The following is a 25185-nucleotide window of genomic DNA, read 5'->3' on the forward strand; positions in this document are numbered from 1 at the left end:
TTAATTATTGATTTTACTGCAAAAAATAATTTATTTTTAATAGAACACTCAAAAATTTTCAAAGTAGTAGAAAGTTTAGAAGTAGGCCTCTAATTGGAGACTACATCCTTTCTACCACCTTTGAGAATATGGGTAATACATGTCATAATTCGATTTGAAAAATTCAGCAAACAAGTTGGAGATTCCGCCAGGAGTGCATGCTGACTTACCACCCCAGCGTAAAGCAGAGGGAATGGCCGAACACGCTCTTCTAGATTTTACAAAGTTCCAAAAGAACTTAGGGTTCGACTTATTTGTAGACTCCGTACTATTAACAAACCTTTTATAGAGAGACTTATCAAATTCATTAAACAGTTTTGTGTAGTGCTGATATTGAACAAAGGAAACGTGAGATTTAGTTGAAGAGAATTTTCTGTAGTATTTATTTCTAAGATTTTTTAAACGTTTGAGGTCCTTAGTGTACCAAAACAACTTATATGGTTGTATATGTTTGAGAGGGATATTATTATGACAAAATTCCTGAATTGATTTCTTAAAAATGGAGAAACTATTAGCTGTATCTAGTCCCGAAAGTAAATCATCCCATTTAATCTCAAAGAGCAGATTGTTGAGTCGTTCAAAATCACAAAATGCTAAATTAAAATCAAACCCATCAATAGGTTTAACAGGAGCGAAAAGATAAGTATCCACCTCAAACGCTAGCGGAGAATGATGAATTGTAGATGGAGTAATTGAAGAGAATCCATCAAGAAACCTAAATTTTAAATTATCACTGAGAAAGACTAAGTCAAGACTAAAGTCACCCAGAACACAAATATTATTCTCTTTCGCCTTATTTAATACCAGTGAGGAAATATTATTTGCGTGCAACTTATACAACTCTAGAAGACTATTAGGAGGGATGTATGAGACTGTAATGAACAGAGCGTCATTAATACAAATACATAGTTGGTCCAGAATAGAATCATCATTATCAAGCATTATTAAACGAGGACGATATTTGCGATGAACTGCTAGGAGAACACCACCCCCTCTTAAACTGCAAGTTTTTTCATGATCTCTGTCCTTACGGAAGACATAATAGAGATTTGAGTCAAAATATTCATTATCAAAGTAACTAGAATTCAGCCAAGTCTCAACAATAACGATAATATCGAAATCCAAATGTGAAAAAAGTAACAGTAAAGTTAAGACAGGAGCCAGTTGAGGAAGGTGCAGAAAAAGCATGAATAAAATCGTGATTAACAGGCGCATCAACTAATCTGCAGCGCTGTTTTCCCCTCCCTTTGGAAAAAACTTAAAGGGACGCATTTTAATGCCAGAAGGCCACGCTGAAGAGGAGAAAACGACATTAAAAAAAGATGGGGACACACCTAACTTAAAGTTTATCCTCTTAAGATTATTGATATCAGAATCTTTCTTAATTAATTTATAACATAAAATATGCACTCTATCAACATTAGCATGTTTAACGACAAAAAATATAAAATCTTCTTCAGTGACTGAGTTCTTAAAGGCAAACAAGTGAATCCATTTCTTGGGTACGACGACATCGAGATCACAATTGGTGGTCTATCTGTCACCTCCAAGGTGTTTCCAACTAGGTCATATGGCACACAATGTGTTAATCTGAACGACAGGTTTTCTCTCTGTACACGTTGCGGAGCTGCAGAGCACGTAACAAAGGTGTGTAAAAATTAGGTTATTACAGTTAAACCTTAATCAATGCGCTGCAGCACGAAATCTGCTAAAACAAATAGTTTTAGAATAGAACATTGATGTCGCCTTACTAAGCGAGCAATATAGGCAGCATTCGGAAAGAACTTGGATAAAAAATATGAGTGAAAAGGCAGCAATATAGACATGTAAAGGACACAAAGGACAAGCCTTCATATCACGCTCCAAAGAACCCCATAACGACTTTAAATAGGTGAATACACTTGTACAAAGAATGTATTTTGTAAGCTGCTATGCTCGTCCTCACGCAAAAATTAACGAATTTTCTCCTCGAGCTGTCTCTAGAATCAGGAGCATCGGTCAACTGCTTGGGATAGCAGAATTACAAATCATCAAACGAACTTTATAATTTTAAACAGTGGCACACAAAATACCTTTCAAAACGGAAATAGAGGTTCCATAATAGACCTTATGTTTGTTAACGACACGCTTAGCAAGCATACTAAGTGGAAGGTGTCACATACGAGTATAATATGTATATACACAAATAACGATCATATGACTATAATTGCTGACGTTTCGTTCCTTCAATAAATCCGCCTCAGAAATGTATTCAAATGCCAAAAAAACTCCTGAAGTCAGCTATTGCCCTTAGTAAAAGATCCTGTTTAGAAAAGCTCTGTGAAGAAGCAAACATAAACCCCTGCGGAACGGCATACAAAATTTTTATGTCGAAGTTCAAAAATAAGTCGCAATAATCTATGAGAACTGTTGTTGTCGGGAATTAACACATGTCCGCATTTATGTTAGTAACCAACTTTACCGACGTCTTTTAGCAACCGGGTACCGGGGTACTCACGATCTAAGTATTAAAAATTTTGTTTCTTTTTGTATTAAAAAGAATTTTTTCTAAAAAATTTTATTCTTCAAATATTAATAGTTGGTGACAATTTAAAGAAAAAACGTAAACTAAGCTAAATACCCTTCACAGGTGCATTTCTGTTAGTAACTATGTGTTCAGTTTGTATGGAAGCTATATGCTATAGTTAACCGATCTGAACAATTTCTTCGGAGATTACATTGTTGCCTTAGAAAATAACATATACCAAATTTCGTTAATATATCTTGACAAATGTGAATGTTGTCCATACAAGAACTTGATTCCGATCGTTCAGTTTGTATGGCAGCTATATGCTATAGTTCACCGATCTGAACAATTTCTTCGGAGATTACATTTTTGCCTTAGAAAATAACATAAACCAAATTGCGTGAATATATCTTGTCAAACGTGAAAGTTTTCCATACAAGAACTTGTTTCCGGTCGTTCAGTTTGTATGGCAGCTATATGCTATAGTTAACCGATCTGAACAATTTCTTCGGAGATTATATTGTTGCCTTAGAAAATAACACATACCAAATTTCGTGAATATATCTTGTCAAATATGAAAGTTTTCCATACAAGCATTTGATTCCGATCGTTCAGCTTGTATGGCAGCTATATGTTATAGTGGCCCGATATCGGCCGTTCCGACAAATGAGCAGCTTCTTGAAGAGAAAATGACGTTTGCAAAATTTCAAAAAGATATCTTAAAAACTGAGAGACTAGTTTGTGTATATACAGACAGACAGACAGACGGACAGACGGACAGACAGACAGACAGACAGACGGGCATGGCTAAATCGACTCAGCTCGACATACTGATCATTTATAAGTATATATATTTTATTGGGTCTCCGACGATTCCTTCTGGGTGTTACAAACTTCGTGACAAACTTAATATACCCTGTTCAGGGTATAAAAATAACAACGTAGAATCGTGAATGACATCTGAAGCCTATTTGGGACACCCCAGGTAGTCGGTCGGTTTTTATTGTTCGGAGCCGAGCAGATGCCGTTCGAGAAAGAAAAACTCAAGGTTATTTCTTTGTTTTCTATCGCGCACTAGATTCGAGCATTTTTTAGTACGTAACAGATTTTTGGTGGGATCAGACGTGTTTCATTTGGTGTTCTCTTGACAGTGAAAAATAATGCTATAGAACAATTATCGAGAGCTGACTATGCTCGGTAAGTAAACGTTAAATATATTTAACATTTGTAAATATTTTAATTGGAATTTTGTGTAATATAATTATGTACGACGTATATCACATAATATTTAATTTATTAGGTTAAGTGCTACCGAAAGGAATGAGTACTTGAGGAAACTACTTGGAGAACACGACAGTGATTCGAGTAGTGTTTCTGATAGCGATGACGAAGACTGGATTCCAGCAAATAGAGCTAGACATCAAAATCAACGAGGTAATTCAGTGCGTGACGAGCCAGAAGATTCTGAAGATACAGAAGAAATCGCTGAAGAGAATTCAGCAGTGGAAGAAGAAGAAGTTGAGAGTAGCGAGAGTGAGGATGACGACAATGAAGTAGAAACAGCTGAGCCCGAAGGTAGTGAAATATTTGTTCTTAGCAATGATTGAAATAATAATTATTTTTCTTAAATAATTAATAAATGTTGTTATTATTATTTTAGGAAGAGCTCAAGAACCATCTGGGAGTTTTATTGCCAAAGATAAAACAGTGTGGAACAAAACTCCACCAACTCAGCATCAGCGGAGTGGGCCTCATTGCAGTACGGAAACTTTGTCAATTAGCGATACTTTAAAAAAAAATTTTACCTACGAAATGGTTGGCATAATCGTCCGTCACACTAATAAAAAGGCTGAAACAATTTTCAAAGATTACAAAGCTAACCATCCAAACTCACAGCATCAAGCGAAACGAAGCTACAGAGCCATTCCTACTAGTCACAGAAGAAGAACTATTGGCTATTGCGAAATCAATCAAAAACTTTAAAGCGCCTGGAATAGATTTTATACTAATAGACCGAAGTCATGACCCTACGATCCAGTAGGTTTGTTAATATGTACAAGGCGTGTATATTAGAAGAGATGCTCCCCGATCCATGGAAGGAACAACGTCTGATTCCACTCTCAAAACCAAAAAAGCTACCAGAACAACCTAACCTACCGATAGGTAAAGTGTACGAAAGCATTTTAAGAAACCGCTTGAAGTTAGCAACCTAAAAAGCTGGCAAATTATCAAAGAGAAATACGGCTTTATAAAAAAGAGGTCCACTATTGACGCAAGTGCCCTGGAGACGATCAAATAATTGCGTCAAACAGTGCATATGTGTTAGTAATGTTCAATCGTGTGTTGCCCGCAAACGTTCAAATTAACACGTCAAGCATCAGTTTAGTTTTGAGCAAGCGAACGGTCATCATATCAGCGTCGGATGATGTTATTTGTTATAGGCATGTGTTGCAATTCTTATGAAAAAAAAAATAAATTGAAAAAGAAGAAGGCAGAGTGGATGAAAAATTGGTACAAACAGCGTAATAAACTTACGCATGAAAATCTTTTCGCAGAAGTACAAATATCCAGCAAAACAGATTATTGTAACTTTTTGCGAATGGATTACGACATATTTAATGAATCTTTAACCAAGGTGGAGCTCCTTATCAGTTTTTTAAGGAGATTTCGTATTGCTCCATTTTCTCTTCTTTTTTTCAGTATGCTTCTATTTTAACATTCATTAAACCTCGTATAAAAGTTTCTGCCTAAAAATAAATTTCATCCGCATATGCTACCGCTTTGAAATCTACACCGTACATCAGGAATAATGGGATGCCCAACTCCTCTCTCACTGGAAGTGAGAGAACAATTGCTAAACGTTAAAACCATCTAAACTTTGACAGTTGACTGGATTGGGGAGGTTTTGGGGTTTGGGGTTGGGGCTGCCGAAAACAACCAGCAATTGGAGAAAATGTGTTGTTGACTGCAACGAGGGAGGAATAACATTTAGTTTTCCAAACAGTGGAACGGACCTCGAACGGTGAGTGAAAAACATTAAATAGTGCAAAAAGTGTTTGTGAATTTGTGAAAAATTTCGATGAAATCAGTGTTTCCATTGTGCAATGAAAATAGTAATTTTGGATAATAAAATTGAATTTCCGTGTGTTTTTAAATGTGATGTGCTGAACAAGTAGAGCGCGACAGACTGCAAGCGACATCTGTCAAATATTAAAATACACACGTTCTTATGGACACAGTTATGTAGTCGTGCAGCTGCCTCAATAACTCTGTCCATAAGAACATGAGTATTTTAATATTTGACAAATGTCGCTTGCAGTTTGTCGCGCTCTATTTGTTCAGAGCGTAATTGTCAATTTATCGCCATTGCCGTTAATTAGTTAAATAAATTATTTTAAACGATTTATAATTGAATATTTATGATAGTTACAAAAAAAGTCGTACTTTAAATATTCATTAAATATGCACTTTTTGCACTATTATTATTATTATTATTATTATACATATTTTATAATTAAATGTTGCCTTTTTGTATTTTCTTTTGTTTCTTTTAATAGGCGTAAATGTTGACTCGACCGTTTAGGTGTTTCCGATGAAACACCTAAACATATTTTTGCTTGTGAGCGGCATTTTTCGGCAAAAATGCGCCTTGAAAAGCGGTTGCGTTCGGGGGCCGTTCCCGATATAAATTTAAAAGTTGAGCATACATTTGACGTCCCAAATTCCGAATTAAAAAGTACAATTTTATTGGGTCTAGAAGATTTTGCTCCCCAAGTTGAAGAAGCTGTCTTAAAAGCACAAAATGCATCGAGGCAGCTTTTTCCAAGTATTGAAAATGAAATTGAAGATGGAATTTTAGAGCCTTTTCCATTTTTTGAGGAGAATGTACAAATCTTTTAATTTTGATAAGGCCGCGCAAACAGGTAGGGGTCTGACCGCAGGTACAGAAAGGAAGAAGAAATTGAGGGAAGAGAATAGGGTTTTGAAAATAAAGTTAGATCAAAAAGAGCATCAAAATAGAAGTTTAAAGGCCCAGTTAGTTGAATTGGCCGCAGAGTTAGAAAGGTGTAGGGAACAGCTAAGGAATAGCTCATTTAGGGAACAGTCAGACCCTCTTTCTTTAGTTTGTAGTAAAGTTCCTCCTCAGTTAGGTGCTTGCATTAGGAGTAGTTTTATAAATAGTAATCGCCGTACCCATGGTCGGCGATATGACAATTTTTTGAAAACGATAGCTTTGGGTGTATTTTTTCTATCGCCAGTTGCTTATCGGCACTTAAAGCACCAATTAGATTTTCCATCCGAAAGTACTTTGGAAAACTTTGTTACAGACTGACCCCGTTTCCCAGGTTGCACCCAAAGTAGCATAAAATCGTTAGAGATTAGGAGTAGGGGATTCACTTTCGAACAAAAGTTTGTGTCGGTTTCATGTGATGAAATGTCACTGAAATGTCATTTGCAATATGATAGGAAATTCGATAGGGTGATAGGTATAGAGGATTATGGCGTTGAAAATCGCACTTCTAGATTAGCAACTACTGCAATGACTATAATGGTGCAAGGTATAGGTGGAGAGCCTTGGTCCCACCCATTGGCTTATTTTTTCGTAAAAGGTTCCTGCAAAGGGGATATCCTCAAGAAAACATTATTGAAGCCATTACCCAACTGCAAAATATAGGACTAATTCCTTGCCTTTTGTTTGCGACCAGGGCACCAATTTTCAGAATTTCGCTAATTTGTTAGGTGTTTGAGCGTCACTGCCTTTTTTAATGTTAATGGCAAGGAAGTGTATTTTTTTTACGATAGCCCCCATTTGATAAAAAGTAGTCGTAACTGTTTACAAAATTTAAAAAATACGGTTTTCTTTAAAAATAGTCGGGTAAGTTGGTCGGATATTGTTCATTTTTATGAAACCGACTCTAAGTCGAGTTATCGGTGTGCGCATAAATTAACCGATGCTCATATTTATCCAAATACCTTCCAAAAAATGAAGGTCAAATTCGCGTCTCAAGTATTGAGTAATACGGTCGCTTCTGGTATGTTGTCCCTATAGCTTTATTAGCTTTGTTAATACCGTGGAATTCGTTTCATTTTTTAATAAATTATTTGATATTTTAAATAGCAGTTTCGTTGAGGCTGTTGTACCCACTAAAAAGTGTTTGTAGGTTCCCCTGAACAGTTAGAGTTTTTAAATGAGGCTGAACAAGTTTTAAAAACTATTCGGGTCGTAGTGGGTGGGTGTGGTCGGGTGGGTGTTAAATATTAACAGTTTAAGACGATTGTGGCGATTTTTGCTACACTCAGGTTTTCCGTACTTGAAGACGAGACGACTATGTCAGGACAGTTTAGAACATTTTTTTGGGCAGATTCGAAGCAGAGGAGGTACTAGAGAAACGCCCTATATGTTCTCTAGTTTGTTTAGGAAATCGTGGGGCTTACGTTACGTAAACGTCGTAACAAAAGGAAACTGTGAGCTGCCTTTAGAACCTGATGTTACAGTAATTTCGGAACATAGTAATAATGTTCTACGTAATGTGTGTAATGATTCACTATTGAATGACCTTTCTTGGCAGGATTTCCAAGGTCTACCACGGCCTGAACACTCCCTCGTTAGATCAATAACATTAGATAGTAGTTTAGAAATTAATTTTTTGAAAGAAAATGAGTTTAGCTACTTTTGCGGCTATTTTTATTTAAAAATTTTCAAACTGCACACATGTTCCCTGCCTTTACCATATTTAGGAGATGAAATTCCTTCGGACGAATTCATCTTCATGCATCAAAATCAAATAGACAAATGCAATTTATTGAAGCCGCCTGAGGATTATACAACATTTGTAAAAATTTTGGAAACCAGATTTTTAGAAGAATTCGACAGTAATTGTCATAAAATAGGAATAAGAGATATTCTTTTTAATAAAATGAAAGATGTTAGGCCCTTTTTGTGTTGTGATAATTGTGAAAATTTAAATTTTTAAAGGATTTTATTGCATTTGCAAAAATTTTGGAAACCAGATTTTTAGAAGAATTCGACAGTAATTGTCATAAAATAGGAATAGGAGATATTCTTTTTAATAAAATGAAAGATGTTAGGCCCTTTTTGTGTTGTGATAATTGTGACCCAAAAATAGTTATAGCCCTTTTTATTAGAATTAGAATATATTTCTTAACTGAATTTTTAAATAAAGACCTTTCTGTCCCTAATTTTGAAAATAAAACTTTGTGTGTTTCACATCTATAGGTTTCAATTTTTTTTTATTTTTTAGTGGTTACAATATGCGAACTCAAACTTACGATAGAATATAAAAAAGTAAAAATTTTTTAAACAGGTAGGATAAAGAGGCTCTAAAATTAGAAAGCAATTTTTTTAACAAAAATTAGAATTTGGTATTTAAATGTAGGCATTTGTATATATGTAAATAATTTGTTATTATGCTGTGATATTTTTATATATTTTTTAAATGAACTGTTATTGTTTTGTTTTTTTCGTTATATAATGAATTGTTATCGTTTTGTTACTTTATGTAAATAAATTTTTAATGGGTGTTATAGGCCTAAAGGGGAACCGAGCACCCAAAACTAACTGCGGTAAAGCGCCGTTTTGCATACTTCCTGGGTGGTGTGGAAAGTGCAATTGGGAATTTTAATTTAAATGCTCAAAAATTCTTATTTCGTTCGATCTGGCCACAATGGAAAATGTTATAAGAAACGCTTATTTTGAGGCGCTCTCACACTGGAATAAGTTGGGCATCCCATTATACCTGCCGTAAATGAGCTCATGCTTGTCAAACATGAGTGGAGACGATCAAGTTAGTGGCCGTCAAATAGGAATATCGAAAATTTTTGATTTTCCTCAAACAGAGCCGACAACAGGTCGGTGTAGAGTACGTGTAGCCGACGACACCAACACACTTAAAGTGTTTGACGCAATTATTTGATCGCCTCCAGGGCACTTAAGAGAAGTAATTGATACTGCGAAGTGTGCAAAAAGTGGGAACGGATGGAAAGTTAGTACAAAAAAATACTGAGCATTACAAGCCCTGGATTTAAAAAATGCGTTCAACTAAGTAAAGTTGGCAAATAAAATAAAAGATCTATATGAAATAAGCGCTCCACATGATCTGATAAATATTATTTTGAAAATCGGAAATTATTATTAGACACGGACCAGGGCACTCAGAGCTACACTATCTTCAGTGGAGTATCGCAAGGCTCGGTTTTAGGCCCACTACTATGGAATATCATGCACCACGGGGTGCTAAGAATATTGCAACCCAATAATGTGAAAACAATCGCGGAAAGATATGCATATGAAGAAAAGATATCATAGGAGAATATAAGATTACTTCACATCCAGAGTTGAAGTACATTGGTGTAATAATCGACACAAGACTCAAATTCAAGGAGATGATACGACATGTATAAGGTGTATTCCAAAGTAAACAGCACATAAAAAAAAACAGAACAAATGATTTTTTCGGCAAAATCAATTTCTTTTATTCAAAATAGTCTCCTTCTGCTTCAATACAGCTTTTTGCACGGTCCAAAAGCATGTCGAACGAGTGCATTAGCTCGTTGGCCAGTATGCCTCGGTACCATATCAAGCGAATACGGGGAGTGGGTAATGATTAAAGTGTGATTTTTGGTCAAATAATCCTCCTTCAAATGTTGGATTCTGAGCAATTTTTGGTCGTCAGGCAATTTGTGCGGAACAAACCGTGCACACACCTTTCGGAAGCCCAAATGTTCGGTCGAAATGCGATAAATCGATGTTTTGGAGATGTTCAATTTGATTTCAATGATGATTTCGGCTGATTTTTGATGTATTCACCCACAGTTTCGATGGAATTTCCGGTTATCACTGATTCTGATTGGCCCAAATGTTGATCGACATTTATCTCCTCACGACCACTATGAAAACGTTGAAACCACTCGTGCACTCTGTTACGAGATAGGCTATCATCACCATAAACTTGTTTCATCAATTGAAACGTTTCGGTAAAAGTTTTACAATTTTAAAACAAAATTTATTGTTTGCTCTTTATTCAAAGCTCTTTTCGCATCGATAGCACAAACATACTGATACTTAGAACGCAATAAGTTCCCTTCCAATAGATGAAATGTCACGAAATTCTCACTGGACAATAAATAAAAGATAAAGATAAGCATAAAGATAGCAGATTCTAACGTACCAGTCGGCATGTAGATGGCGCCGCCAGGGGGCACTAGATTCAAAAGGTCCTGTTTACGTTGGAACGCACCTTGTAAAGCAAATAAAGTTTTTGTCTAGAATGATGGCGTTGACGTTCAGTTATATTGTATCCGGCTCCAATTTGGATACTGTCGCTAGACATAAAAACATATGCTAGACCAATTAACGTAGTATACATATATCCTTTCTGCAATACTTGTGATAAGTGCTTATCAAATGACGCTGCTGTGGTATTAACCAGTCTGGAAGAGACGTCTACCGCAGCAAAGAGAGAGGAGAGAATCAAGAGCATCACAATGTAGTAGAAAGGTGTCAAAATTCATACAAAGGACAGTGGACTCACTGTCTGTTTCTAGACATACATTTGTGGATAGATAGATACCATGCGGACCTGGATTTCTACCTGAATCAGTCAGTGGCCATAGATGCTTTAGAAACTTCTTCTTCTTTACTAGCGTAGACACCACTTACGCGATTATAGCCGAGTTAATAACAGCGCGCCAGTTGTTTCTTCTTTTCGCTACGTGGGGCCAATTGGATATTCCAAGCGAAGCCAGGTCTTTCCCCATCTGGTCCTTCTAATGGAGTGGAGGTCTTCCTTTTCGTCTGCTTCCACCATCGTCGACAGAGAACTTGAATTCTCAATTGCCTACAAAGTCCAAAGTAGCACCTGTTGGCAAGAGTTATCCGGCGTTGGATTTCCAGGCTGACATTGTTGGTGGTGTTTATACTGGTTCCAAGATAGACAAAATTATCTATGACTTCGAAGTTATGACTGAGAGCCAAGTAGCGAATGCGACGACTGTTTGTTTGATGACAGGAGATACTTGTATTTCATCTTGCCCCGTTCACTGCCAGCCCATTTGCTTTGCTTCCTTGCCCAGTCTGGAGAAAACAGAACTAACGGCGCGGGTGTTGAGGCCGACGATATCAATATCATCGGCATACGCCAGCAGCTGTACACTCTTATAAAAGATTGTACGTGCTCGATTAAGTTTTGCAGCTCGAATTATTTTCTTCAGCAGCAGATTGAAGAAGTCGCACGATAGGGAGTTGCCTTGTCTGAAACCTCGTTTGGTATCGAACGGCTCGAAGAGATCCTTCCCGATCCTGATGGAGCTTTTGGTGTTGATCAACGTCAGTTAACACAACGGTATTAGTTTTTCGGTTTACATTTATTTTTGTCTAATTAAAAGACAAACAATTTCAAAGCTCTTAAGATCAATCGAACCCCAACTGAGGCTATCATCAAACTGCTAAAGATTCAGTTAAAGGAATTTGTATAATAGATTATTTTAGAAAGATGTAAAGCTCTTAAATCTTTTTAATATAAAAGAAATCAATAACTAATCATAAAAATTAGGGTGCCACATTTAGCATAGTTATAGTTCATACTCGACCCAGAATGCCAAGTGTTTTAGTATATGTTGCTTGCAATCGAGTTATGTATATGTATGTATAATTTGTTATTATATAAGACATTATTTTGTAAATATAGGAAAGAAATTATATAGTATAAGGAACAATGAAATGTAACTTTGATAAATGTTATTAAGTAAATATATATGGTAATGCTTAATATAGTAATATTTATATTAGGTTGTCAAATATCCGCAATCTTTTCTTTTGAATTTCGCAATACATAAAGCGCTCCCGACTCGTATCTGGCAATACTATACATCTTTGTAAGGTTTTGACATAACCTATAAAACGACGCTATGCATGATAAGTTTGGATATTGCGTTCATAGACGTGTAAACATGGAGTTCACTAACGCCGAAATTCGCGCTATTTTAAAGTTTTCCTTCGATAAAGGCAAATCCGCTAGAGGAACGTTTCGTGAGAAGTTCCATGAAGGTTTTGCTGTGTGTTTGGTGGGATTAGAAGAGAATCATCCACTACGAGTTGCTCCCATATGGCCAGGCGCTTAATTCTACCATCTACTGCGAACACCTGGACCGTAGGCGATCGACCAGAAGCGTCCAGGACGACGCCAGACCACACACTTAGTTGATGACTCGTCAGAAGCTACGGGAGCTCGGATGGGAGCTTTTATCGCATCCACCATATAACCCGGACATAGCGCCAAGTGATTACCACCTGTTCCTGTCTATGGCGATCGCTCTTGTTGGTTAAAGTTGAACTCAAAAGAGGCTTGTGAAAAGTGGCTGCCCGAGTTCTTCGCAAATAAGGAGGGAGGCTTCGAAGAGGGGGGTATTATGCAGTTGCCGTCCAGATGGAAACAGATTATCGAACGAATAAAGAACGAAAAAGCGAAAATATTTGACAACCACATACGTAAATTAGTATAATAATGTAATTTTTAAAATCGTTAATATTTATTATTTTTAAGCTAAACAGTATCATAATATTTATTTAAAAAATACAAATTTTTACTCATTGTTATTGTTCTTTGCATATTCCTCACCAAAGGTGTAATGCGTTTTATATAAAATCAATTTTAAGCGTACAAGAATTTCTCATAATTCGAGTAAATTTGTTATACAAATTGTTCTAATTAATTTCAATGTGTATATAAATAACTCGCTTCTGATAAAATTACACACTCTCCTTCTTCTTAATTAGCGTAGACACCGCTTACGCGATTATAGCCGAGTTAGCAACAGCGCGCCAGTCGTTTCTTCTATCCGCTACGTGGCGCCAATTGGATATTCCAAGCGTAGCCAGGTGCTTCTCCACCTGGTCCTTCCAACGGAGTGGAGATTTTCCTCTTCCTCTGCTTCCCCCGGCGGGTACAGCGTTGAATACTTTCAGAGCTGGAGTGTTTTCGTCCATTCGGACAACATGACCTAGCCAGCGTAGCCGCTGTCTTTTAATTCGCTGAACTATGTCAATGTCATCGTATATCTCGTACAGCTCATGGTTCCATCGAATGCGATATTCGCCGTGGCCAACGAGCAAAGGACCATAAATCTTTCGCAGAACTTTTCTCTCGAAAACTCGCAACGTCGACTCATCAGTTGTTGTCATCGTCCAGGCCTCTGCACCATATAGCAGGACGGAAATTATGAGTGACCTATAGAGTTTGGTTTTTGTTTGTCGAGAGAGGACTTTACTTCTCAATTGCCTCCTCAGTCCGAAGTAGCACCTGTTGGCAAGAGTTATCTTGCGTTGGATTTCTAGGCTGACATTGTTGGTGGCGTTTACGCTGGTTCCAAGATAGACGAAATTATCTACGACTTCAAAGTTATGACTGCCAACAATGACGAGAGTGCTAAGTGGCGAGTGCGACAACTGTTTGTTTGATGACAGGAGATATTTCGTTTTGCCCTCGTTCACTGCCAGACCCATTTGCTTTGCTTCCTTGTCTAGTCTGGAGAAAGCAGAACTAACGGCGCGGGTGTGGAGGCCGATGATATCAATATCATCGACATACGCCAGCGGCTGTAAACTCTTATAGAAGATGGTACCTTCTCTATTTAGTTCTGCAGCTCGAACCATTTTCTCCAGAAGCAGGTTGAAGAAGTCGCACGATAGGGAATCGCCTTGTCTGAAACCTCGTTTGGTATCGAACGGCTCGGAGAGGTCCTTCCCGATTCTGACGGAGTTTTTAGTGTTGCTCAACGTCAGCTTACACAACCGTATTAGTTTTGCGGGGATACCAAATTTGCGGCATAAAGGCAGCTCCAGCTTTGAAATCGACGAAGAGGTAGTGTGTGCCGATTCTTCTTTCACAGGTCTTTTCCAAGATTTGGCGCATGGTGAAAATCTGGTCGGTTGTTGATCTTCCAGGTCTAAAGCCACACTGATAAGGTCCAATCAGATTGTTGACGATGGGCTTTAATCGTTCACACAATACGCTCGATAGCACCTTATATGCGATGTTGAGGAGGCAAATCCCACGGTAGTTGTCGCAGATTGTGGGGTATCCCTTTTTTGTGGATTGGGCAGAGCACACTTAAATTCCAATCGTTGGGCATCCGACCATACTTTACAAAGAAGCTGCTGCATGCTCCTTATCAGTTCTTCGCCGCCGTGTTTGAATAGCTCGGCCGGCAATCCATCGGCCCCCGCCGCTTTGTTGTTCTTCAGGCTTGTAATTGCTATTCGAACTTCTTCATGGTCCAGCAATGGAACGTCTGCTCCATCGTCGTCGATTGGGGAATCGGGTTCGCCTTCTCCTGGTGTTGTGCGTTCACTGCCATTCAGCAGGCTGCAGAAGTGTTCCCTCCATAATTTAAGTATGCTCTGGGCATCGGTGACTAGATCACCTTTGGGAGTTCTACAAGAGTATGCTCCGGTCTTGAAACCTTCTATAAGCCGCCGCATTTTTTTGTAGAATTTTCGAGCATTACCCCTGTCGGCCAGCTTATCAAGCTCATCGTACTCACGCATTTCGGCCTCTTTCTTTTTCTGTCTGCAAATGCGTCTCGCTTCCCTCATCAACTCTCGGTATCTATCCCATCCCGCACGTGTTGTGGTCGATCGTAACGTTGCGAGGTAGGCAGCCTAGCTTCTCTCCGCTGCGACACGGCAGTCCTCGTCGTACCAGCTGTTTTTTGGATTTTCCAATTGTTTCGGTTGCAGCTGTACGTAAGGAGCTTGAAATGCCGTCCCACAGTTCCCTTATACCGAGTTGTTGACGAGTGCTCTCAGAGAGCAGGAGTGCAAGCCGATTAGAAAATCGTTCGGTTCTCTGTTGTGATTGCAGCTTCTCGACGTCGAACCTTCCTTGTGTTTGTTGGCGTGCGTTTTTTGCTGCACAAAGGCGGGTGCGAATCTTGGCTGCAACAAGATAGTGGTCCGAATCGATGTTAGGACCTCGGAGCGCACTCACATCTAAAACACTGGAGACGTGTCTTCCGTCTATCACAACATGATCGATCTGGTTGGTAGTTTTTCGATCCAGAGGCAGCCAGGTAGCTTGATGAATCTTCTTATGCTGGAATCTAGTACTTCAGATAACCATATTTCGGGCCCCGGCGAAGTCGATCAGCCTCAACCCATTTGGGAATGTTTTGTAGTGGAGGCTGAATTTACCGACCGTAGTGCCAAAGATACCTTCTTTGCCCACCCTGGCGTTAAAATCGCCAAGCACGATTTTGACATCGTGGCGGGGGCACCTCTCATAAGTGCGCTCCAAGCACTCATAAAAGACATCTTTGGTCACATCGTCCTTCTCTTTCGTCGGGGCGTGGGTGCAAATCAGCGAATATGTTGAAGAACCTCGCTTCGATGCGGATTGTGGCAAGACGTTCATTCACCGGAGTGAATGAATCCCACACCAAACTTGCCCTCTTTTATATGGCCACTGTAGTAATTGCCACAAGGACCTACTCGTCTCTGTCCTTGTCCCGTCCATCGCATTTCTTGGACGGCGGAATTGTCAGCCTTTATTTACACGAGGACATCAACCATGAGGTTTCACGAGAATGGAGTCATGTGTGGTAGTTCACACAAGTAAGGAAAGTTCTCTGATCACCATTCACTTGGGTCTGGCCAGAAACGATTCTTTTACATATGACTCAAGCAGCTCACAATTTCCGGTCTATGACCAAGTATCCTCTGGGTAGCCTAAGAATATCCGTTCGAAGGCGAGCTAAAGTGAGAAGGCGAAACATTCCCCACATAGGGTTGCGCGCTGGGTTTGGGACCCGCCACGTAAAAAACTATACCAATGAAAACCCCCTTTTGATGACGACCATGGCAAACGAAATAAGGACTACGATATTAGGGCATGCACCTGTAATGTCCGGTCCCTTAATTGGGAAGGTGCCGCTGCCCAGCTCGTTGATGTCCTCGTGAAAATTACACACATATATACGGAAATCTCATACGAGTATAATATTTTACTTTGCGAAAGTATAAAATGTTCGGTTACATCCGAACTTAGCCCATCCTTACTTGTTTCACTTTTATGTTTTGATAGGTTGGACAGCTTTTGTCCGAAATAAGATTTCCAACAACTTTTCCGTAGGAAGTTTTTGGATAAGGCCAAGTTCACTAAAATTTTTCAAAGATATGTGAAAAACGCGAAGAATTCAAAAAGGAAGTACCTCAAGTCAAAGTTGATTTGCGATTTTAAAAACTCATGAGGACAAAGCAGTCGCTTTTAGGATTAAAAAAATGAACTTTTCCAAAATTTCAACTAATTTGTGTGATAGCTTACTACGAATAATTTATAGATCACACAAAATCATCAAAAACAAACAAGAAATTCGCGAGAGAAAAAAAATCGTTTGACATTTTTGATTGAAAATTTGTTTCGTAAGAGAAAACACTTTCTGAAGTAATACAACAACAATTAATCCGAATTGTCAGCAGTAAAATTATTTCACCTTTTAACAAGCTGTGGATCTCGATAATAGTTTTGGTTGTAGATTACGTCACTCTCTCCAATCCGATCCCAATTCGTCTGGCATGCTTGTTCTTTTTTATACGCATTGTATGTTAGTAAACATGAAGTCATAGAAGGATTTCGCTGTAGCGGACTATCCCAAGCATCTTCGTCGTCATAAGTGATTAAAGTATTTGAGAAATTTTGTCTAGATAATGAATTAGCTGCATTAACCATATATTGGGTATCATAGAAAGGAATTTGATCTAATCGGAACGGTAGCTTTTTTGTCGGTATAGGCAGTGGCCCAAGTTGAGAAGAGTTCACTTCGCGCGTGTTTATCCGATCAAATGGTACGTTACGTGTACATTTATTTATTCCAGCGAAAAATCTTTGATTATAAATGTGTACCTGAAAGTAAATAATTTCCTGTTTAGTAATTTCTTTAAACATTTTTTCTTAAACAAAACAAAAAGTCAGGGTAGGTAAAAAAAAGTAGGGATCAAAGTTGAAGATATATGAAATTAAATTAAGGTTACTCTGCCATATTTTAATTTGTCATGTTCCTTTTAACTTAAATACATTATATACTCATATAGAATAACTATTTAGAAATGAATTTAGAAAGAACATGTAATGATGGACTAAATTCGGATGTAACCGAATATTTTATACTCTCGCCAAGATCAAAGGTGGGGGAATATGTAGGTACTTTCAGGTGTAGCAAAACTTTATATTTAAAACTATTGGGACAGAATTCAACTTTCATGGTTCAACGAAATCGTGAGTACATTACTTTCATATTTGGTATTTTATTAACTTATGTAATGTATATTATAAGTTTTAGACTCACTTAGTTTCATTAGTACATTTTACATGTTCGAAATATTAATATATTTAAATGAGATATATGTGATATGAATGATGAAGACGTTAACAAAAGGGTGAGAAATTCCAATCTCATTCTGTATAAATGAAAATCATTACATGTTGTATGTATATGTGAGTTGGGGTAGCACCATAAAAGAAACCGGCCTTATACTCGTATACTATAGTTTAATGCCGAAAATATGTCAACCAAAAGTTCGAAAGTATTAGGTAGGTATTAGGTAGGAGCCTAAGGGCCATCATAAATATATATTATTTACGAATTCAAATACTAGAACGCATAGATTGACCAATGTATTCAATTAATATCAGCCAAATATTCTAGGACCCACATATTTGAGACCTATTTCTATGAAAACATATAGGTCGACTTCGATAATTTTTATCATAAGATGAAATATCTCAGGGCCATTATATGTGAAAAGTTTTATTTTGATAAATTAATTGTGGTTTGATTTGTGAAGTGTAAAGCGAAAGGATCAGATGGAATTTAAATATTTCTTATTCTTGAAGTTGGCGTGGTTTTAGTCGATTTCGTTCATTTTAACACCGTATGATAAGAATATTTGAGTAACCTTACACACCAAATTTGGTTGAAATTGATCAAGTAGTTCTTTAGATATAGGATTTGGGCTAAAAATTGACGATGCTACCTGCTCATATAAAACCCATCCCTACCATCCTTTTTGAGAAAATTAATGATTGCAGCTAATTTATTCAGTGAGTTTTAGTGGTTTTCATCAAAACCTTCATATCGGGAGTAGGCGTGGTAATAACCTAATTTAACCCATTTTCCTAGCGTATAAAGAAGGGCTAAAAGGGCTTCTTCTCAGCAAGTTTGGTAGAGTTAGCTTCAGCGGTGAAAGTTATGTTTATTTAACCATTTACGGGGCGGTGCCACGCCTACTTAAAAAAATGTTTAGTTCATAGATGTCCCCTGCTATTGGGATCATACAGTAGCTAATCACTATATTACAGTTTTTTTAACGTTTAATAGCGTTCTGTGGGCGCGACAAGAATCCGCTCATGTATAATATCGATCGCCCTCGGATACCAAGGAACATATTTACGTTTCATTATAAGTATATTCATCGCTATCATTTATATATAAATAACTAAAAATCTAACTCGATTAGTTTTAGATAGTAAAATTAACCGTTAAATGAACAAAACTATTATACACAAAATGTTGCAAGGGTATACAAATTATGAAATACCTGTTGTGCTAAGTTAACGAAATCCTGAAATCTGGCTGCACGATAGTGTAACAAGACTTGAAATAAAGATTTTTCTCGCCATTTTTTAGCATACACTCGTATAAATACTGCTGTTTCTTCATTCAATTGGCCCGTTTTTTCATTGACTAAGGGCTGAAAACGTTGTCTTTCATGATATCCACGAAAAGCTGTAAGTATAGATCATATATATATGTATCTATGTTAATTCTTATAAAAAACATAAGAATATATACTTAATATATTGTTTTATCCATAAGTTTAATAATAATTGTCACAAACTCAATATACGTTTTGAATTCCTACTTATTTGTGGCATATCCGAAGGTGTAATTTATCTCCTCTATAGCTCTTGTTCTTTGTTAATTTTAGTTGTACACATTCATTATTAAGAGTTCTTGAAAGGTCACAACACAGTGAAATAGTAATAAATTGATCTCCAAAAAAATTGCTTAGCTGAAAACGTGGTACATGCACAGCACATACCTTAGACCATATTCTTTCAATGTGTTATTTTTTGGCGCTGGTATGTGTAGTTTGATTCTTTTATATTTATATACATACATACAAACAAATGCAAGTATTTTTTTTATTTATTTTTATGTGTATGCGGCTTGTAAATGAACATAATGCAATATTGAGAGCAGCTTGAAGGTTTGTAAACTGAAGAACAGTGACAAATTGCTAGAATGTTGATATTTTAAAAAGTATCTTGTGATCATTTCTAGACACATTGTATTTTATTTTTTATTGTGTTTCTAATTGTCCTCCGTTTGAGTGGCTTGCTCCACTTCCGCTAAACGTGCAGCAGCAAGTGCTTCCTCTTTGCGCGCAGACTCAAAGAGATCCTCAGCTTCAGATGGCGTTTCACTGGCATCAAAGTATTCAACATCAAAATCTTTTTCGGCGTATTCCCTATTACCTTTTTGTATTTTAGTGGCTGCCTCATCATTGCGAGTGACTCCTTTTGCTGAAAAATATTAGAAATAACCGAACTTTTGATAAATGTTTTAATGGTAATATTTCAATATTTTGGCAAACTGCAACAACAACAAAATTTTTTTTAGTACGAAGGATGGGGATGTATAGACTATATTTCAATTGTCGAATTCTTATGTCACTAATTTTTTGTAAACCAGTGGACAAAGACGATTAAACAATAAATAATAATACGCCGATTCAGGCTAAATATGATATATTTTTATAGGTTCTATACATAACCCCCCCTTTCATTTACTTACTTAACAGACTTGCCAATTATTTAGGTCAATTCAACGGTTGGACTTGGGCATCAATGTCACGACGTCTAATAATGATACTGATTTTTCTTGGCCAGCAGTCAATTAAATTTAACCCGATGACTGGTCCATATAAACTGCTAACCCCAACCGAATCGAAAAAAAAATTCTAAATTGTACAACATTTTTTTTTGTTCGTGTAAAGCTTGATCTTCACATGTAATACCAACCAAATACCAACTCGAATATTTGGTAGCTGTTTGTGTACGAGACAAAAGGATTGACTGATGATTTTTACCAGGACGAAAATGGAAAAACGAGTTTGCTTGAAATTTTATGTTCCTAATGGTATCACGCTTACTAAATCGTTAAAATTTTGCGAAAGTGTTTCATTGATTCTACTATATCAAAAACACATATATTTGAGGGGCACAATGCTTTTAGTGAAGGTGTCGATCATCGAAAACTTGCCCTTTGGGAGTTGTCCATCCACCTCTGTTAATGATAACAACATCGAAAAAATTAAAGAAACATTGCTTGAAAATCGTCACATTTTAGTAACGTTTTTGGTATGAAGCGTGTTAAAGTTAGACTGGTAACAAAATATCTCAATCTTTTGCAAAAATGACGTCTAGTAGAAATCGTAAAAAACATGATTGATTACGTAGCTGAGGTCTTCATATTCATTGAACGCATCTTTAGTGGCGACGGGACGTGGGTTTATGATCAAGTCGTCGAAACCTTCCGACAATAAAGGGAATGACGGTTCAAAAATATACAGAAACTGGAAAAATCATCAGTATCATAAAGTTATTTACCATGAATTCATTCCACGGACATCTACGTGAAGCAAGTTGTTCTCAATTTTGCACTTTCAATTAATTTAAATCTCATTATATAGGTACTAGAATTGTAAAATGAATTTATTAGAATATTTTGTTGGGCCTATGTATTAACAAGTTTGATATTGGCTTTTATATGGATTTTTTATCTTACTCAAAGCATTTGACGAATTACTAAAAAGTAAAGTAATGAGAACCAACTTAATATAGCTACAAAATAGAAGATCTGGTACTGGAGTTAAAATGTGTGGGACTGGATAATAACACCATGTAAAAGGTTATGTTAACTATTTCATTTCAACTACTAAAATTGCTACAACTTTTTAAACCAAAACCCCAGAAGTATAAAGATCTTCCTAAAAATTTTACACCAGGTTTCATACGGCACATACGGCAATTATGGTTAATGATTATAATCGATTCACAATTTCGTGCAAGAAAGACTGTTGGAAACTTTCTTATGCCATACATTTTTACGAATTATATAAAATGTTCGGCTGAAACCTAAATTAGTCCTCCCTTATTTATTTATTATTACCTTTTTTGGGATCCTTGCCCCCTTTCATTCGCTTTCGTGCTAGCAACGCTCTCATCATAGACTGAACTTTAATTACTTTTTTCACTTGGACTTCGTACAATCTATGAAAACAAAAAACATGATATACAGCAAGATAAAAATCCCTTATATGTATATTAAGTTTCAATTAAAGTCTTATACCTTGCCAAAAATTCATCATTATAATATCGTAAGAATACTTTAGTTTTTCCAATTGCCCAGCCTTCCATTTTTAAACGAATCATTAATAGACGGCAATTTTCTTTGGTAATATCCACAGTTTCATCAAAATCAAATGCTAAAAATTGATAACTGCAGGCGAGAATTGAATGAGAATCTATTCGTACATGTACATCTGTATATTCCTTTACAATATGTATATTTATGATTTGAATATGTAATGTTATCTACTTTTATAATACTTCTAAATAGCGCTTGATAATATTGATATTTTATACCGTATGTAATTGATAAAATATCAAATTTTTAACTAGCTTTAACTAACTACAAAGAAAGAAGATACAAGGTACTGCGATTTGGTGGTTATGATTAAGGTATTGTTACTGAAATGTCGTAAAAATATTATATTTTTAACCGTGAGTTTGACGTTTCCGCAAACCTTGTTATTGACCGTGTTAACTATTATGTATTTATTATTATATTTCCAACTAATATTCTATTTTCGACATTGCTTAATTTAAACGAACATGTACAAACCGTCTAAGAAATTCTTGAAATGTGATCCGACATGAGTAGCCTCGTTGCCTGCCGACCACTGTATCCAATACCCCAAGAGCCTTCATTTGTTGTTGCACCATATCGCTATGAAACGCTCGCGGCTTATATTCTAAGTCCGCTCTTATGCACCGAACGAAGTGTACACCCAAATTACTACTAAGTGTCAATGTTTTGAGGAGAGCTAAACAAGTGAAGCGAAAATTTGCGGCCAAAGTTCGGAGGTTATTCACTTGCGAAATACAACCAGCTGATAAAGTATTTAGCGGCTGCGAAAAATATTTTGTAATATTTAATAAAATGAAATACAGACATAAACTAAAAGCCACTAATAATTGCGACAATAATACATACATAGGATTTTCTCTGAGAATCTTCTGGTTTATGTTGTACACTTTCAAATGGCATTGTCAAGTTGCCTGCTTTTGTTAGTTGATTTGTAAACATTAACATTATATTTTCGTCCATTGACGATCGAAAAGATTCGATCATTTCTGGAGGCACAAAGTCACGATTGATATCTGTGAAGGCCCGAGTATCATATATTATTCGCCCGGTGTAGTGTGCGACTGATATTTCGGTAGCTGTGTGCTTTTTAACGAATTGGCTATGCTTTTCCACAACCCGGTCTACAATATATATTTAGTTTAAAGACAAAAATGCATATGTGTAATATTTCTAACTCACCCATAATAAGATCTTGATCTTGACTGGTTCGAGAAGCATCATCTATTATGTAAAATAGTCCATCTGGTTTTGTCAACAAATTATCAAGAGCTGTCTTATTGTCGTAGAAATTCAAATTGTCCGTGGGTATATCATCTGCTTCCTAAATATGCCAAATTAAATTAAACGCATGACATATGGAGTTTTTAAATAATTGTTTTAATAAAAAGAGGATAAGCCGGTTTTGTTGTAACAAACAGAATACGTTCAAAATTTATAATACAAGCGGCGCTCCAAAGTAAACAGGACTTAAAAAAGAAAACAGAACAAATGGTTTTTCCGGCAAAATCAATATATTTTATTCAAAATAGTCTCCTTCTGCTTCAATACAACTTTTTGCAACGATCAAAAGCATGTCGAATGAGTGTTTTAGCTCGTTGGCCGGTATGGCCGCCAGTATACCAGTGCAAGCCTTTTGAATGGCCTCTACGTCTGCATAACGCTTTCCTTTCATCGGCGAATACATTTTTCCAAACAGGAAGAAGTCGCACGGTGCCATATCAAGTAAATACGAGGAGTGGTTAATGGTTAAAATGTGATTTTTCGTCAAATAATCGGTCCTTCGAATGTTGGATTCTGAGCAAATTTTTGGTCGTCAGAAAATTTGTTCGGTCAAAATGCGATAAATCGATGTTTTGGAGATGTTGAATTCCATTTCCATGAATTTTAATAATGATTTCGGCTGATTTTTGATGAATTCACCCACAGTTTCGATGGAATTTCCGGCGATGACGGATTTTGATTGGCCCACATGTTGATTGTCATTTATGTCCTCACGACCACTTTGAAAACGTTGAAACCACTCGCGCACTTTGCTACGGGATAGGCAATCATCGCCGTAAACTTGTTTCATCAATTGAAACGTTTCGGTAGAATTTTTACCAATTTTAAAACAAAATTTATAGCTCTTTGTTCGAAGCTCATTTTCGCACCGATAAAACATACATACTGACACTTAAAACGGCAATCAATGAAATGTCATTAAATTCTCACTGGGAAATCGATAAAGATAGCAGATTTTAACGCACCAGTCGACATATAGACCAGGGGGCGCTAGATTCATTTTGGAACACTTCTTGTATGTATATGTAATTATCAAGAGCCGTCTTATTGTCATAGAAGTTCAAATTGACTATGAGTGTTTATAATATTTAATACCCATGCACTTAAATTTACAACAATACAAATATATTTATTCTATGTTTGGACCGACAATGAAAACATGTTTTCGTGGGAAAAACTGGTTTTCGCACTAAAACTTGGGTTTTCGTCCATTTAAAATCTGTCAAACGAAAACACTTTTAAAACCAGTTTTCGCTGAAAACTACTTGAAAACCAACATTTCACTCATTATAATCGGTGCCTGCACTAGTTTACTCGATTTTATTGGAAGACATATTTTGCCGGCTCTAAATTGTCACTTGATATTTGTTTACATTCCATATACAAATACAGCTGTCATTTGATATTGTCATATTGGGGCGATTCTCTTGCTCTTGCAAAACCCTTGCACGGTGCACGAATTGCAGAATTTTCCTCTTGGGGCAACGGCACAACAACAAACACACGCAGAAAATTATTTGTTTATTTTTATGGAATGACACGTAAAAATATAATGCAACCCTGTTTTAGTTGTTATTTTACATAAAGCCATATTTCGTCGGTAAATTGTTGAGGGAGGTAAGTTTTAAATAGATTTTATAATTTCTACTTAAGTTATAAAGATTTGTTACAGTTCATTGTTAATAATTTCAAATTCACAATAGTCATGCACAATAGTCATTCTCATTAAATTGACCGAATCAGCCGTTCATATATCATTAGATTCTGCAATGGGTGCTTACTTGGCCTTGCACATTTCGGTATAGGATTTTTTCATTTTGTGTCATCGTGCAATCTTGCAAGAGAAAGAG

The 25185-nt window shown here is 36.7% G+C and overlaps 1 protein-coding gene across 1 annotated transcript in view; it reads right to left on the reverse strand.

Moving 5' to 3' along the window:
• The window catches only part of LOC120781124 (neither inactivation nor afterpotential protein C), a 91329-nt gene that overhangs the window by 18964 nt on the left and 47180 nt on the right, over nucleotides 1–25185 (reverse strand). The window contains exons 8-15 of the mRNA XM_040113259.1: nucleotides 23234–23375; nucleotides 22901–23175; nucleotides 22529–22815; nucleotides 21974–22123; nucleotides 21794–21894; nucleotides 20098–20145; nucleotides 19158–19345; nucleotides 17054–17463 (exon numbers count right to left, since the gene is read on the reverse strand). Coding sequence (XP_039969193.1) covers nucleotides 17054–17463; nucleotides 19158–19345; nucleotides 20098–20145; nucleotides 21794–21894; nucleotides 21974–22123; nucleotides 22529–22815; nucleotides 22901–23175; nucleotides 23234–23375 — 1601 coding nt within the window. The remainder of the gene's footprint in view (nucleotides 1–17053; nucleotides 17464–19157; nucleotides 19346–20097; nucleotides 20146–21793; nucleotides 21895–21973; nucleotides 22124–22528; nucleotides 22816–22900; nucleotides 23176–23233; nucleotides 23376–25185) is intronic.

Source organism: Bactrocera tryoni, unplaced genomic scaffold (genome assembly GCF_016617805.1).
Source record: "Bactrocera tryoni isolate S06 unplaced genomic scaffold, CSIRO_BtryS06_freeze2 scaffold_32, whole genome shotgun sequence".
Taxonomy (NCBI): domain Eukaryota; kingdom Metazoa; phylum Arthropoda; class Insecta; order Diptera; family Tephritidae; genus Bactrocera; species Bactrocera tryoni.